Source organism: Buteo buteo, chromosome 5 (assembly GCF_964188355.1).
Source record: "Buteo buteo chromosome 5, bButBut1.hap1.1, whole genome shotgun sequence".
NCBI lineage: Eukaryota > Metazoa > Chordata > Aves > Accipitriformes > Accipitridae > Buteo > Buteo buteo.
In genome coordinates, this window is record NC_134175.1 from 2,280,128 (window position 1) to 2,297,175 (window position 17,048).

Consider the following 17,048-nt stretch of genomic DNA (forward strand, 5'->3'; position numbering starts at 1 on the left):
CTGCTACACAGATAACGTGTTATTGTCCTCCATTTTAATCCTGTGAGGCACAGCGTAAGGATTCAGCTCATCCAGGATAACTGCAAAAAGCAAGCAGCAGAATTTGGAAACTGCTGACTGTCATCCTTGTGTACAGTTCACACCACAATTCACAGACACAGAGCTCAATCAACATTTCTCATAGCCCCACTCTAGGTCTTTCTCCAATATTTTAAAATGTTAACCTGACAAAAAGTAATAGCACCTTTTCCCTCCCATTCTTAGCATGTCAGTTCCTTGTAGATTTAGATCAGGCATCCCTAAATAGAACCAACTGGTACCTAGAATACATAATGAGAGTGCTAAAAGAACATTTGCCTTATACAACAGATGCTTCGCTTATTAAGCAGCCCTTCATCAAAGACATGGCTTTTTTTTTTTCCATACAAACCCATCTAAATCTATTTTTAAAAAATTCTGTATGTTTAGATGAGGTGGCTTGGCCTCTTTTTTGTTGTTGTTGGTTGGTTGTTTTTTTGGCAGGAAAGAGAATAAATAACATACCAAACTTACTTTCATCTAACTTAGTATTTCCAGCTACACAAAACTTCCAGGGTTCTAACTGTTTTGAGGTCTACAGATTGTATTTTGCAGTATAGTTCCCAAGCAGCTGGTATCAGTACCCACAAGTGTCACTGGCTAGAAGGTCTTACCATAGTTATTTCTTTTCTGAATTGTTTCATTTGAGAATTATTATTATTTGTATTTCAGCACAGGTAATAAAGACTGAAGTGGGAAGTGTCTGTTGTGCAGGAATAGCTGTTTCCATTTATATTCAAAATAAGAGACAACAGAAGGACAAAGCAAAGTTACAAAAACAGTCAAACAAGAAGTCAGTAACAGAATCAGAACCAGTGAATCTGGGTCTGCTGAGCAGTCCAGTATTAAATCCTTAGATTCATGTCTTTATTACAACAGTCCATGGACTCATGAATACTTTAAATCAGTATAAGCTGCCCTTGCCGACAAAGGAAACAGTAGTGCATTCTGCAAGCCTCATTTGTTCATTTCTGCCTCTGCAGCAAAAAGGAGAACAAACAGCAGCTTGCAATGTTCATTACACTATAGCCTTACTCTCCATTCAGGAAGGAAAAAAGGTGTTGAAAACAATTCTTTAAATTAAGGCTACACAAAACCTTCAGGATTGGTGTCAGAACTTTGTAGTATCCACTGTCTATGTAGTACCAGATCAAGGAGAATGACATGTTTAAGTTTAAACACTTGGGATAACCAGTGCATCTTTCCAGATTTGCTTCGAACTGCATCAACAAAAAACAAACCCAAACCAGTATCCATTCTTCAGTCACTCACTAATACATGCAGAACTAGTAGAACCACAATATCAGTTCACATTTTATTTTTAACTGATGGGCAGTTTCACAGAAATCTAGCTTTAATCCAAGTTATTTTGACAGCTGATACCAATTCACATAATCTCACTTGTGTGTCTGCTCTTCAGCTAAACTTGTATCATAAAATGGTTTGGGTTGGAAGAGACTTTTACAGGTCATCTAGTCCACTCCTCTGCCACCACAGAAGCACTGCTCATGTAGACAGGCAGCATGTTAAAGCCACATGCTGAAGGCCATCTTAAGTACTTCTCCAGGCTAATCTGATGTACTGTATATCTAAGCAAACAGGATTTAGCATGTCTGCGCACAACACACTTTCATCAGATTACAAGGGAAAAGAAAGTCTAGACATGCCAGAACTTATTAGAAAAATAGAGGATTACCGAATTTGCCATGTATCTCCTTGATTTTGGACTCCGCCAATGTTGCGGTAATGATGTTGAATCACATTATACAGCAAAATTATGTAGACGTTAATTGCATTCCACTCAGATTTCCTTTTAACATAGCAATCTTATTCCTCATCCACATACAGCCTACACAGAAAAGCAGTTTTTATTCCAAAAAAAGCAACAAGATTTGAAAACTGTTTGTCTCAACTTATGAAACAAATCAGAAAACTGCAGAAGAACGCTAAGAGTTTCAAGCTGGCTAAGATTAATAAGTATGGTACAGAAGTAGACTGTAGGTAGCTATGATACTATGGGGCCAAATGATCAACTGAGGAGCATTTATTTAACTGCATGGATTTATTCCAACTAGTGATTTAACTCTCTAGCTCCATTCTTTCCTAAATTTTCTTGCAGATATATTCGCCCAAATGAGAAAGCTGGAGTATTACATTTGACAGCATAGGCTTGATACAGCTGAAATGTCATATCTGAAAGCATAAGCTACTCAAGACAGCAGCTCAAAAGTATTGCGATCACTTCTGTGTGTATTGTAAAAAATGCTAAGCAATCTAAAGGCAAAATAAGGTAAGAGCTGTCACTGCACTACACAGTATTTAAACTGAGTCATGTAAAGAGTTAATGAGGGAGTTAAGAACAAACTCAAGTGGGTGTTCTGAACAAGTCTGCAAAAGGATTCCTGAGTTGCAGACCAGCTTTTGTTTAGGTTCAGACCCACCAGCATTGGAATGCTGGAAGTGCTGCACAGGCACAATGAAGACTTTCTCTCCCTCCAGCTATTTCTGCCATTTCTTTGCACTTTGTCCTATGTTTGCACACTGATAGAGCTTTATGTACTGAAATATATAATGGACAATTCTTGTTCAGGAGGCAACAAATTACAATTCAGCATATGAATAAAAAGTAGTTGCCTAAAAATCAGTTTATGTGATATAGCAGTAACTGGAACATACCATCTCACTTTTGTAGTGCCAGAAAACACACAAATCATGTAATACACCTATTTCACCTCTAAATTTCTGCACTTTTCTTTTTCAAACCCCTTGCAAACCAATTTATGAGAAAGAGCCAGAAAAAAAAAATTATTATAGTTGGTGTGATCTACAGGTGAGAGACAGGAAACAATTTCTATAATTATTTCTCTTTTTCTATTGACACACTATAATAGTAGTATTGGGGCAACCTTCCCCAGAGCATATGAGCAAGCATATCTTCACATGCTGAAGAACCACAAGATATGAATTGAATGCTCAAGAGTTGTGCAAAGGCAAGAGAGGACAGTGGAATGCTAAAGATCCCACTACAGGCCTTCAGTATTCAAGAGACTCATCAGCTAAGAATACCACCTCTTAGGAAAGGTCCCAGTTTAGCAAAATACTTCAGCACATGCTTCATTCCATTGCTAGTGATCGTGACACCCAATGCAAGCTTCATTTAGCCAACTGCTTGGGCATTTGCCTAAGCTGCAACAATGCTAACAGGACACTACTAGAGGCTCAACATACTTTTGAAAGACTCAAAAAAAAAAATCCTACAACACTGCTGAAAAAATATGTATACTTTTAACATGTGCATAACAGCAAAACTCTAGTTAAGGTTTGCAAGAAGTTAAAAATGTGTCCATTTCCTTTAGATTACCTTTCAATTAAGAATATGCTTTATGGCTATTTAAAGGAGAAAAAAAGAGCAGTCTCTGGAATAATTTATTTGTGAACAGATGCTCCACTTACCTGCATAAATTCAAGGAGAAATATAGAATAATTGAGTACTCACTGCATACAGTGAAACTAAGAAGCACATTTAGATGATGATCAAACATGAGGGCTACCTCTACTAGGAAAAAACTAGTATCATTAAATATACAATAAGATAAAGATAAGAACTAGTGTAATGACAGTTAATTATGGATTTTATTTTCACTGACAAGCTGTTTTTAATACAACTACAATACAAATACATTCAGGCCCATTAATGCTAGTAAAAACTTTACATACCAGCCCAAATTGTAAGCCAGCAGAAAGCTAAACTAATCTCACAATTGCTGGAAATTTGGCCTAAATGATGAAGTTGCTTCCTGCGAAAGCCCAACCAAAACTTTTAGTGTTGTCTACTTCACAGACATAGGCAGTAAATGAGTATGTATTTCAGGCAAATGAGTCCTGTGTTGAATACATGAAGTTCTGATTAAAATCTTGGGCTAAATCAACTTTATTTTAAATGCAACAAACCAGCTCCTCCTCCTTCAGATCTCTCCTGTAGCACAAATTCATCTGCCACAGACATCAGTTACACAATTCCCTCCCTCCTACCCAATCTCCAGTCAACACCTGATGTGCAAAATCATATCTGTAATCTCCAGAGCTTCCTAAGAGAAGAGCTCATTTTCCTCTGCCTAAGCTGTCAACACTCAAAAGACCAACAGGTAACAATAGTTATTCTTTGAGCTCTGTATCTCCCAGCTCAATTCAGACAACTTCATGGCACAGAGCCACAACCTGAGGCAGTATAAATCCCACTCTCATCAACTTCAAGAAAGGTTTTCCAGAAGCACTTGAAAGAATCAAGGAAAAAACTTGCAATCGGTTTTGACAGTCTCATCTTAGGATATTAATTTATATTTTTAAAATGTGGTCCAAAACGTTTTGCTTTGAGAAAGAGGTTGGGTTTTCCTTGCTACTTTTATGGCCTTCATAGCTGCATTCTACTGCAATGCTTCCTCCTGGTTTTCCCAGCATTTAGCATTCCCTCTGGAATGTATCTGGTAAAAATTAAAGAATAAAATATTTAGGAGCACTTGGTGCTGCTGAATAATGAAGCCTGGTTGAAAGCCAAAAAATAGCTCATAGGCAACTGCACTAGAATGACCCATGAAAAGGATAATGCTAAGTTAAAGGGCTACCACTGTTTCTTTCTTATTACTATGAATTGCTTTGACAAGAAAAATAATTTTTTGACTCACAAAAAGATTCAGCATACCTCACTGCCTTCTGGAGAGGAATTCAGCAGACACAAGCATTTGCTCTAACAAAGCTGCATAGACCAAATGTCTGTAATTCTTATACATTGTCCTTTCTCCTATAATCCTCCTCCCTCAAATCCTCTGTTCTTTAGAACATGATTTCAGTCTAAAGACTTTGCTGTTTTAAGATCAATGACCAGCACAAGATGCTTCAGAGATCTATGGAAATAAAACTTGCAATGCTAGACATGAAGATATGTATCTTTCCTCCTGCTAGGTATAATCCCGATCTCTATTAGTTCCTGGATTAAACCCTAAAAATGAGACTTAATTGGGATATGACTGATACCTTTTAATAAATGGCAGACCTCATTTCTACCTGCATTCAAAAGCCAGTTCCTTGGCTATCTTCTGTCTACCTTTCTTGCAAAGAGAAGTGATACACATTCCTTCTAAATTCCAGTGCTTATCTCTTACATCCCCAAGACTTTGAGACTTCTGTTCCTTTTCTCTCTCTCATCTGTGTTTACCCGTCTTGACAGCTTCATTTTTACATCTATTGTTTCCAACCTACATTAATTGCCAAAGGGAGCTACAAGCCACCAAACTACTACCCACTGAAGATATTCCAGCTAATTAATTCACGTCTCAAAAACATCTCTGCTAACCAGCATTGGGAGGCAGCTAAAAATGCAATGGTCAAATTTAAAATGGGTAGGTTTGCATTCTTGCAGAAGAGTGTTAACTTTTATTAGCTACATTTTCAAACTAAACCAGATGTCTATTATCTGTTGGGGACAAGAAGGGGTAAGAATAAGCAAACAGTCTAGTATTAGGTTCCCACTGTATTTGGGCATGAAAATCTAAAAGCAGGAGCACAGTTTCTGTGTACAGCTGCTTGGTTTTATACTTGAAAATCTGCTTATGTTGGAAATATTTTACTTTGTGAACACATAGACCTTACATTCTTACAGGTACAACGAAATGCACACAGCCAGGAACACGGATGCATCTGTTGGTTTCTGTAAAGGCACCAATGTTATGATTCTTTGTTAACAAATCATGGATGATATGCATATCATCTGTGGTTTCAAAAGCAGATAGGCATGTACCTCCCACTTTAAACTTCATCTATTTAGCAAACCAACAATTGAAACATTCCTTGCCCCAAGAGATTCAGTTAAAGATCAGAAGGGATCACAGGCATTTTATCAGAAATGTGCATACCCTACTTAAGCCGCAAGTCAGACAATGATTCAGAGCCAGTTTGTTACTGACACAAACTTGCACTGTTTGAAGGTCTGGTAAATGTGAGTACTCTTATGTTGTTGTCCTTCCAATCTACCTGTGAATTTTGCCATGTCCCCATTTTTTTGCTATACCATTATTATTTACAGCCACAAAAGACAACATATCAAGATTCTAATCAGCACATTAGGTGAGGGTACTATTTGTATTTTTCCTTAACATGGGAGTAGAAGTCAGTTTCCCATCTATTTAAGTGCATCTCAAAAACACTCCAATCATTTATCTAAGTATAAATGCTACCAGTTACATGAAGATACTATGCTGTCTAGCATGTCTTGGGAAACACTGGTAACATTAGAGTCATAATCTTACGTTATCATGCAGCTAAAGTGTTCATAACAATTCATACTGTACTTAACACTGAAAAAGCAAGTAGTTCCTTCATGCAAAAAAGGTTATAATACACAGCTAAATTTCACCCTCCATTAAAATGGAACTTTTTAATGGAGAAAAGAGTTTAGGGGCCAGGGGGCTAGCCTAGGTGTCAGTTTAAAACAGCCAAAAAAAAGGCTCAGTTGTAATCATATCTTCCTGCATGTTAGAGGGTTTGCTACTAGTAGGTGAATGCAACACTGTGCTGATAAATAAATAAAAGTAGTTTGAACTTTCCTAAGACTGCAAATGTAAAGTTCATCATGCAAAAAACCTCCTTATTTCATTTAAACTTGCTACAATTTTTGCCTTCTAATATCATCTCATTTAATTCCTGGCCTATATCTGCTGTTAACAGTCTCATACTTGCCACCAACTACTGGAACAAGTCAAACACAGGCCAGAGTAGTGACACTTTGCTGGTTTTTGGTTGTTTGGGGTTTTTTGGGGTTTGTTATGTTTGTTTGTTTGGGGGGTGGTGGTGGTGGTGTTTTTTGTTGAATATGCTTCACCCAAACTCCAGTCATCATACCGACTACACAGAAAAAAAGAGACTGAGGAATATACAAGCACATTTCCCTCAAACAAATTTAAGGAAAACTAGAAGTCCCATATGCAATATCTATACAATAAAAGTAAATTGGGAGAAAAAGAAAGTATTTTCAATACCAAACTATTAGATGACAGGACCATAACCTTTCACTTACCTATTGCGATGATGTTTGCAGAGAGGAAATTGAAACAGTTTGCATCACGGAGCATAAGTTCTTCTCTTTGTGTCAAATCCCCTACTACAGATTTTGGAGAAGTCAGAGCCATCTCAAGCTTTCAGAGCAGCCTAGCAACAGTGCTTGCTCCAGGTCAAACAAAGTATTTCGGAACAGATATCTGCAGAAAGATTCGGTCAAGTAATAAAAGTACCTGAGAAAAATCAAGAATTTCAGGATGTTGCTGGCTTACTTCAGAAGTCACAGTGAGTACCTTCTCTGGAATTCCACATTCAGGAGACTGTCCTGGTTTAATCCTGCTGACACATGTTCCATGCATTGAAGAATAGAATTTATAGCATCAGTGTGGAGAAAGAACCACCACTGAGCTCAGTCTTGATAGAATGGATGCGATGGCCCTTCCCAGGAACGAAGTAGTTACAAGTATTCAGTGTATCATCCCAGGGTCTCTTGCATGTTGCAAACCTGGAGAAGACAATGTTTTTATATAGTGGAAGTTGCTTTAACTGTTTATTATACAATATTTACTACAGGAACATAGCTAGATGACATACAATGGACTGACCTCAGCAGTTGCTTATATCCAGATAGCTCCTCACATAACAGAAGGCACTGACTTTTCCTTCTCTCACCCCAGTATTTTCTATAATCATAGAAAACTATGCTTTTGCCAGCAGCAACTTCTCCAGAAGCCAAACTACTGATGCTGGGTTTAATTTTTTTTAATATATTTATACACACACACACATAGATACACATACATATAATAGATACACATACACTTAACTCAATCATTCTACATAATAAGTGAATGTATCAGCTATATTCCCAAAGGTCACCTTTGAAAACTATCTGCTCTGATGTTGGCTTGTTCATTCAGTTCTGCTTCTTACCTTTTACAGCTCTTTTCTCCTCTTACACACTGTCAACCATCTCCACACCATCTCTTCATTGTTGTCTGGCATTTTCCTTCCCTTTTCTTACCTATCTCCTGCCCACTGGCTACAGAAGACTCACCTTTCCAAAACTTTCAGACAGATACCTTCCTCAGAGAAAGAAGGTCAAAGTCTCCCTCTAAAACAGCAATCATACAAGATAGAAACCTGGGATCCTACCTTGTGCTGCTAACTGTTTGAATCTATGGGAGTCTCCTTCAGTTTGTAATTACAAGTTGAGCTCTGAAACATTGCCCTAACATGTTTTGTTGTGAAAGCACAGATCCAGTTTGACATTGTTTTAAAAGAGAGAGGGCAAGGAGGCATTACTATTAATTTACAGTGAGTAGAAATAGAGGGGGGATTTGAGACATTTGTAGCAAAAAATGACTAAGAGATGTCCCTGCTGCAGCATCTGCCAGTTTGAAATTGTACCTCTCCATGTCTTTGGTCCCTCATTCAGCTTCTTTGGGAAGTCATTTCCTCTCTATGACTATCTTTTCACCAAGCCCCACCTTCTCCATTCTCTATATGTCTGTATCTCATATATGGGACAGTAGTGCTTAGCAATACTAATCCTGCAGAAATTCAGTATCATTAAAATCACTTGTTTCTGTATTTAGATGGGAAATATCTCAAAGGGTATCCTGTGGCTCTGAAATAATTTTGGGCATATCAGTGGGTGAAATTCATTTGGTGAAGAATAGGTTTATTACAAACCACAGCTAGAGTCACCAAATCCAAAATTATAAACTTAGGACACATTTCATAAACTGCCTGGATTGAAAGGGAAGGAGGTAATAGGTTATCAAAGATACTCCACATTGCCCCCAATATACATCCTTGTACATGCTGGCTCCATAATTGTATCCCTTCATCATTGTCCAACATTTACATAATTAGTTAAAAGAATACAGAGCAAACATTCTGCTTTAGACTGAACAAAAACAATTAATATATTTCCATGTATTCATTTTGTGCATCCCAAAATAAATGTTTTTTCATTTACGTTAGTCCTCGAATTAATACCATAAATATATTTAAATACACTCACAGAGCTGACTTGCCAAGGGTCATTCTAAGCTTTTCTATCCTATATATACTTTTCACTAGACCCTTTACAGAGGCACATTTGTGATTCTGACACTTACTGAAGTCCAGACGCAACTCTTTGGCTTATACTTGCTCCTACACATAAGCTGCATCTTCTATGATACCAGAAAAAAGGTAAGCATTCATAACTCTTTCTTGGCAAGACGTACCATTTTAATACTGGAGGTGCACCTCTCACTGCAGTTCATTTGGGGATGTTCTGATGAAACTAAAAGTGTTTCTTTCAGCTCTTGTTGATGTGGTAAAAAGAAGTTATTACCCCTACTACATCTTCGATATTCTACCATGAGTATAATAAATGGCATAGCAGCCTGCTGAACTAATACTATGCATGTCAAGGAGGAGTAGGAACAAGGTACTTGAAGCAAGTAGGTGTCAAACACAGTAGATACAGGACTCAGCAGCAAGCCCGAGTTATCTACCAATAGAATCTGGGGGCAGATACCAACTTTTTGCTGCAGCTCACTGTATGTGTAACAAGCACCTAATAAAACAGAATACTAATTCACGACCACCCTGTAAAAGCTTGTTGATAGATCTATTGATCTCACTTGTATTTTCAGATGTAGCTGTCTACATGACAAGACCTGGTTTCCTGGTTACCAATAGCTGCTCTCTTATCAGCATTATGGAGTTTGCAAACTGAACCCTACACCCTGGGTTAATTTCTCTATTCCATATAAGGTGACAATACGAGAAACTCATCCTACAGCTACTGGTCAACCTCTGTTTCACAAGCTGTCTGCTAAATGCTGCTCTAACAGAAGGTTAACAGTGCCAAAACTCTATTCTGAGTTTATCAAATCTATAACACTTTCTAGATACTACTGTGGTTTTACGTCTGTTTTAAAAATCAAGGACAAAAGAAACCCTGCAACCTTTTACCTGTATGCAATCCCTACACACATCCTACACCACAGACAGAAAATATCACCATCTAGTCATGGTACTTTGCCCTCTCTTCTCCCACCCAACACTCACACACAGAATTTTGGGAGGACTCTAGAATCCAATGCAGATATTGAAGAGTTTTGATGTTTGCCTTTCAGTGTGAAAGCCTTGGGGTAAAGTAGCTTCTGAAATTTAAGTATGCCTGTTCCAACTCTGAGTGAACACATATATATCTTTAAAAATGGAAGAAAATCTTAAGCAACTTTTGTTTCTAGTTAGTACATGTTCTTCAAATAAGCATGGACCATGCATACCCCGTTCCCTTTATTTTTTTAAAGGAATTAGGTTTCTCCCTTTCTGATTGTACCTACTCACTACCTATAAAATCCTACAGCTTAAACACAGGTCTCTTAGGAATAAGATAGTCTAGTTATCTCTATACACAGCACCTATTACAGGTGTCCCTGAAAGGGTTCATGCAACTGAAACAATAGTAATATGTTAAAAAAAATAGTACTTAAGCAAAGGAATTATCCTAGTTTTTACACACAAAGCAACAGCATTGTAGCAAGGTTAAGCCAAAGAAAAAAACCTACACAGCCAGAAAACAGTCATTGCACATACTACTCAAACATTTCTATATGTCAGTGAGTAGAAGATATTCTGCAAATATAGCTACTGAATCTCAGTATTCAACTGTACAAACAATTTAGCAAGAATCCGACTCCTCACCTGAAAGGAAAGTCTAGTCTGCATTCAGTGTTGATCCTGCTTTGAGCAGAAGATTGTACCAAACCACCTACCTTCTGAGGTCACCTCAGAATTATTCTAGAAACTGAAATGAATTTATTAATTGAAGTAGAAATTGTATGATACTCATCAGGACAATTAATGACCCTATAACCTACCAGGTCCTTACATGGATTAAAATACAAAAGAAATATATTTGTTAATGGCTTTTGTAGAATTATCAAAGATCCCAAAGTTAACAAAGAGCTGTCAGACTCCTTTAATGGCATCACCTTATTCAGTAGCAATGTCATTAAAGCACTCATATGCTGTAACAGTGAAGCGGTTCTTAGATGAAGTGAGCAACATTTGCTTAAGACTAAACCTTTCTTTTAGATTTGTTGTGGCTGCTATTCCCATACATTGTTTATACTTTGCAGTTATGTAAACTTTCACTGAAGAGAGAAAATATGCTGAGACAGAGCATAGCAGAGGAAAAGCATTTAGATATGATCCCTCCTTGATCAGTCTCCCCTGTAGCCTCTCCCTATACCTTCCCAAAACCAAAGCAAGGTGACAGATCTTCCTTGTGTAACTTTCCCATCCTACTCAATAAGCACCTTCAAAATTTCCTGAGCATGACAAAATAAGTAATGTCAAGAAAGGTAGACTGAATACAAGTAGGAAGTGAAGTAGCTATAGTTAGATAGATAAATGCACATTTGTTCAGTATATTTGCTTTCACTGCACCTGCCCTGATTTACAGTGAATGAGAAAAGACTCAGGAAGGGTTTTTTAGAACTTTAGGAGAGCGCCAAAACTAGATGTTAGAAGGCATCTCAGGAGTTAAATCAACTATGTCCACTGAGAAAGCAAAACCACACTCAACAGCATTTCTGGAGCTACTCCACTGCATACTCCGAGCAAGTACTTCTACATTCGACAGGCACTGCCTTGCAGCAGGTGAGTTATCTGTCTGCTCTGGTCATCTGGGCAACTTCTCCTCCTAACCACAATTTTATAGCCACTAGCCACAAAGCACCATTTCCGGTACACATGCATTAAGTGTTTAATGCTGAGATTAATCCAGGAAGCCACAGCTCACAGGACAGATGAAACTGTTCTAACATTGAGACACAAGCTATCCATTTCCTTTTCAGAAAGATGAACTCGTTGATAGTTATTTTGCCAGACTCTCTCACCTCTTTGCTTTAGGGTTTTTTTGAGAGGTCATTTCCTTTGTAGAAAGTTCAATCACTGTGACTCATTATACACCAAAAAACATATCCATGACAGTGAAGAAGACTTAATGGGCACAGATGTGCATGCCAGTACACACTGGCATCATTTCAGTGAAAACATATGAGCTGCAATACTTTACAGTATATGAGGATGTGGCTTACTGATTATTTTATTGTCTTGAGTCATGTCAAAGTCACATTCTTTATTCTTTTTTTCTGATCTGAAAGTGAAGCTATTGTGACTAAGTTTATCTCTAAATCTCTTCTGTTTTCATGCAAGAGATGTTCTTTCTTCACTCTGTCCCATCCCTTTGAGCTTCTGTACGGGTCCTCAGACTTCCCTCTCTACCCCCCTTCCCTTCAGCATACCTGTATCGTTAAAAAACAAAACCAAACAAACAAAAAAAAAGCCCAGCCCCTCTCCCCAAAACAGCAAGCTCAATGTCCCCATAAATCCTAGGCAGCTAACAGAAAAGCACACAGTTAATCCTTAACAACTACAGCAGGATTTAAATTGGTATCTCAGAACAAGATTCAAGATTCCTATTAAAGTAAATGAAAGGAGCTCAGCTGGCTTCCCTGGAAAATTTCTTCTGAAGATTGTATGATGAAAACTATCAGTTACATTCTCTGAAAATGTTTCACCTCTGTTATACTAGGAAACACTCTGGCTTCTGAGCACAGCACTGCTTGTTGACAAAAGTCATAAAACAGCCAAAAGAGAGCAACTGTATTTGTTCAGACCACATAAACAGTATTTCAACTGCTCAGGTTAAGAGCCCTACCTAAATATTACTGCGTGAGGCTCCATATTCCCTTAGAAAACAGGACTTAAAACCCTAGAGGCAGGATAGATATCACTTACAGACAAAAGAGCTGTGTACACCATTAACACTCCTGTAGCCATTTTTTGTATCACCTGCTTTTGTGTTCAGGGAGATATCCTGTGTCACCCACCAGAACTCAGACAAGCTCTGATATCCTTCCAGAACAGATACACTGATACTGTGGATGCAACATAACAAACTAAATCATCACTTAAACTTGAATAGTTTGATCAGGAAGCAGATCAATAGGATAAGAGATCAAATGGAAGAAAAAAATACATTAAAGTATTTGAATCTGAGACTTGGGATTTGCTTTTAAACTCTACTGCGGTTCGCTATGACATGCTGCTCATTTTAAAGAATGCAACTCCATTCACTGGGCAATTCCATTTGAGATAACTTGCACGCCCAGGCATGCTACTTCACATCCAAAGCAACTGCAAAATAAAAGAAGTCTGTTTCAGTACTATGGAACAAGGGGGTGAGCCCACACCTTAGGGTGTGATACAACATTCTTTTTTCCCAAGGGACAGAGCACGCACAGAACAAACCGGCATGTGATACAGAGTTCTCTGGCAAATAATTCAGTTGAAAATATAAGCAGGAGCACAGAAAAGGCAGTAAAAAAAAGAGGACATCAGAATATCTGTCCGGCAGCCTGATGCATTCACCTTACACCCAGAACACAGTCATCCCACTTAAAAGGAACACTTAACATTTGTCAGCTTTTCTTTACCCACCACTTACAGCTTGAACTAGAGCTGCACACGCAGGAAAGCCCTGCATTTTTGCTGAATGATGTAACTGAATATTCCTTATGCAAGTAAGGAGACTTATTATTAAGGCCAAATAATTTATTTCAGGCTTATATTGACTGTGTCATATGACTTTAGCATTTACAAAACAAAACTTTTAATTTGCAACAATTTCTATGTATAAGGGACAGACTTGTTTGTAACCCCTTTCCTATTTATCCCGAGTCACCACAAACCCTCTCAGTTTCATAATCATTGCTTATTGCTAGCCTGTTCCCAGACCTATCTGAAATGACAATGGAAACATAGCACACAGCAGCCTCTTGCTTCTTAAGAACATTTGAATTTCTTATTAGCAAGGGAGAACTGGAAATTTTTCTTAGAAGACCAAAGGGAACTAACCAAGCAAGGCTCTAAATCTCATCCAATAACTTGGCTCAAAAGTACTTTGAAACTACAAGTTTCATACTATAGACCATGAAAACCAAAAAGCCTCAGAGAAGAAATAGGGAGAGGAAGATCTTATTGGGAGACAGACAGGAAGTGACTACTGCTGAAAAACTAAGCTTTTACTGCACATGGGAATTTGTGAGTCATATTAAAGAGGAGACACAGATTATGGGCTCCAATGCCATTTGTAATCAAGAGATCTATAATACTAATAATGTTTATACTCTCAATTACATTAGCGGTCTTGGTCACTCTCCAGAAGCCCAACATTTTTTTTAATTTTTTTTCAACCTTATCTAAAGAGTCAGGGATTTCTTGTAAGAATAATGCCTATGACACTTAATCAAGCTGCTTTAGTTCTGTACACCCATTTATTGCTTTACGGATCAATCTCTTAGATATTAAGGAATAACTTATGCTGGGGAAGTTAGAAAGGAGGTGGCAACACAAGTTCTCCTTTTGCAAGTCAGTGGTAAGTGATCGCCTTTCTTCTGAGGATGCCTAGTAGGACGAGATACAGAAGCCTAAAGCAGAGGAAGGACAGTAAGAGAGAATAGGAAATAAAATTAATATATCTTGTTAGCTAAATGGTGAGCTAAAATGGTAACAATTTAACTATGGCTAGTGAAATGAGGATATTACCCTAATTAAAAGCAAAGACTTTTTTCCACCAGCCTTATTCCAGCCATCTTTCAACACATATTTATTGTAGTTTTCCACCGCCTGTATCATTACTAAGACAAAAAGTTCTATAGCAGAAATTTATATATATAACCTCAAATTGGAACAATATGAAAAGCCAATCAGGGTAAATGAAAACCTTTCAGGTGCATGGAACAGATCCAGAGCACAGGTTTAACAACACTGACAACTACATTTTCCAATACAAAATGGCCAAAACTCCTAGCAAGAGAAGGTATGTATGTACTACAGCATCTTTGATCTGTATCCTAATTTCACTTCTGTAATCTACTCTAGGTAACTGGAAAGGGATAAAATTTTGGCTGTGTTTAATACAGCTGGAAAGCCAATAAGCAGCCTTCATACCACTGGAGAATATCAAGCACATGCACACGCGCTAAAAAACCTGAGCTAATTACATGCGGCTTTGGGAGAAGAGTACACAAGCCCATTTGATGAAAACTGGAAAGATAGGACAATCTAGTATTTAACTTCTGCAAATTGAAGTCAAGACTATTATCTTCAACTACACCATAGCTCCCTTTTTACAACATTGCGCAAATACTCCACAAATCTACACTACTTCTGAACATTTGACTTTGCTGAAAGCTTTACACAAAGTAGAAGCCAGTCATGACAGACTTCAAAACTAGAGATAATAGAAGGACACAGAAATAGCGAAGTGACCTTCAGTAACAGGGAGAAAGGTGATGAGCAGAGAGCATGGAATACCAATTCCAAACAGAAAAGAGAGAACGCAGGTTTTGGAAGGATCTCTTACAACTTAGATTGCTTCAAAAATTTCGCACCATGGATTTAAATAAATGTAGATGCCCAACTTACTTTGCAATTTAAAGCAGAATACGTGCTCCTTTGAGCATCTCAAATCCAATGTATTCTGCATTGTCCTTAGGGTCACATGCTGCTTTTTGTTAAGATTAATAACTGATCTATATTTAAGTGCCTTCTGTGACAAACAGTTGAGTTTGGGAGCATTGAATTCTCCTGGTTTGCAATTCACACTTAATTTCCAATAAATACTCCTAGAAATGTGTTGATGATAAAAACATGTTGTGTGCACTCTCGTAATACCATTGGCTATAAAGACCACCTTTCAGACATTTTTGAAAGCTTAGTAAGTCACCATCCTGGACCTAAGGCTGGGCAAAGGTTTTCTTCAGGATTTGCACAGCTGGCAACATTTTAATTTACCACAGTAAGGAACCTGAACAGAATCCAAAGCATGGTCTGTTTTCAAGCGTGTCTTTCTTCATACCACCCTACTATAAGACAGAAACCGAGTTGGTGAAAGTGACTGCTACACGTGTATACTGCAAACAAGAATAACAGCTTACACTTGGCAACTTAAAGAGAAGGCTGTGTTTTTAATTTTTTGGGGGAGCCACAAATGCAAACTAATTTCTTAAATTAATGAATCTCCTTCCCCATTGGCAGGAAGGGGTCTGGGAACCACTCAATCCATCCTCATTTTGTCAAATGGAGGGCAGCAACACAGACAAACACTAACTAATGGACTTGCTACAAGGTAGCAAGTATTTAGGGCCTAATCCAATAAATGTCAAAGTACAGCTCTGATTTGTTCACCACCTCTACAGTGGACTTTAGTACTTTGTTAGTCAATAAATAACATTACTTCAATAACCTCATCTCATTCAGAATCTGTCTAAACTCACAGGAGGAGAAGAAAGAAGCAGGGTAGGTCACTTTATACTGTAGGAGACAAAACCCCCCTATTAAGTTGTTTAACGAAGGATGACCTAAAACCAAAATCATAGACTGCAATCGCACTATCCAACACATACAGCACCAAATCCACTGAGTGGTTTCTAAGTGTAAACAACACACACACAAACCAAATCTACACACCAGAGGCCAGCTCTACGTGGGCATTACAACAATGGGTAAACCCCTTCTTTACCAAAGACTCACCCCAAAGCCAATGGAGTTTATGCAAGTCTTTCTGGCAATTTCAGCCATCTGACAACCTGTCTTCAGCTCCATTCACAGCCAGCTACCTCTGTACAATCCAATGCGGTCACATCCTTGACACACCAAATCAAGTAGAATATATTTCACTTAGGCCTTGCAGCAATCCCACTAAACAATACCAGCACATAACGCATCCCAAAGTTCTCTGGTTTTCACTCTCTCCTCTGCAGGCTACATAGCTTCTTCTAGACATCTCAATTGCATGCTTCCGTTGTTTCCTCAGGCTCCATTCCTTGCTCTTTTTTTTT

General features: G+C 38.0%; 1 protein-coding gene across 1 annotated transcript in view; it reads right to left on the reverse strand.

The window, feature by feature from the left end:
• The window catches only part of PLCH2 (phospholipase C eta 2), a 125,648-nt gene that overhangs the window by 98,308 nt on the left and 10,292 nt on the right, over positions 1 to 17,048 (reverse strand). Inside the window, exons 4-5 of the mRNA XM_075027137.1 lie at positions 7,422 to 7,633; positions 7,148 to 7,328 (exon numbers count right to left, since the gene is read on the reverse strand). Coding sequence (XP_074883238.1) covers positions 7,148 to 7,259 — 112 coding nt within the window. The 5' untranslated portion in view covers positions 7,260 to 7,328; positions 7,422 to 7,633. The remainder of the gene's footprint in view (positions 1 to 7,147; positions 7,329 to 7,421; positions 7,634 to 17,048) is intronic.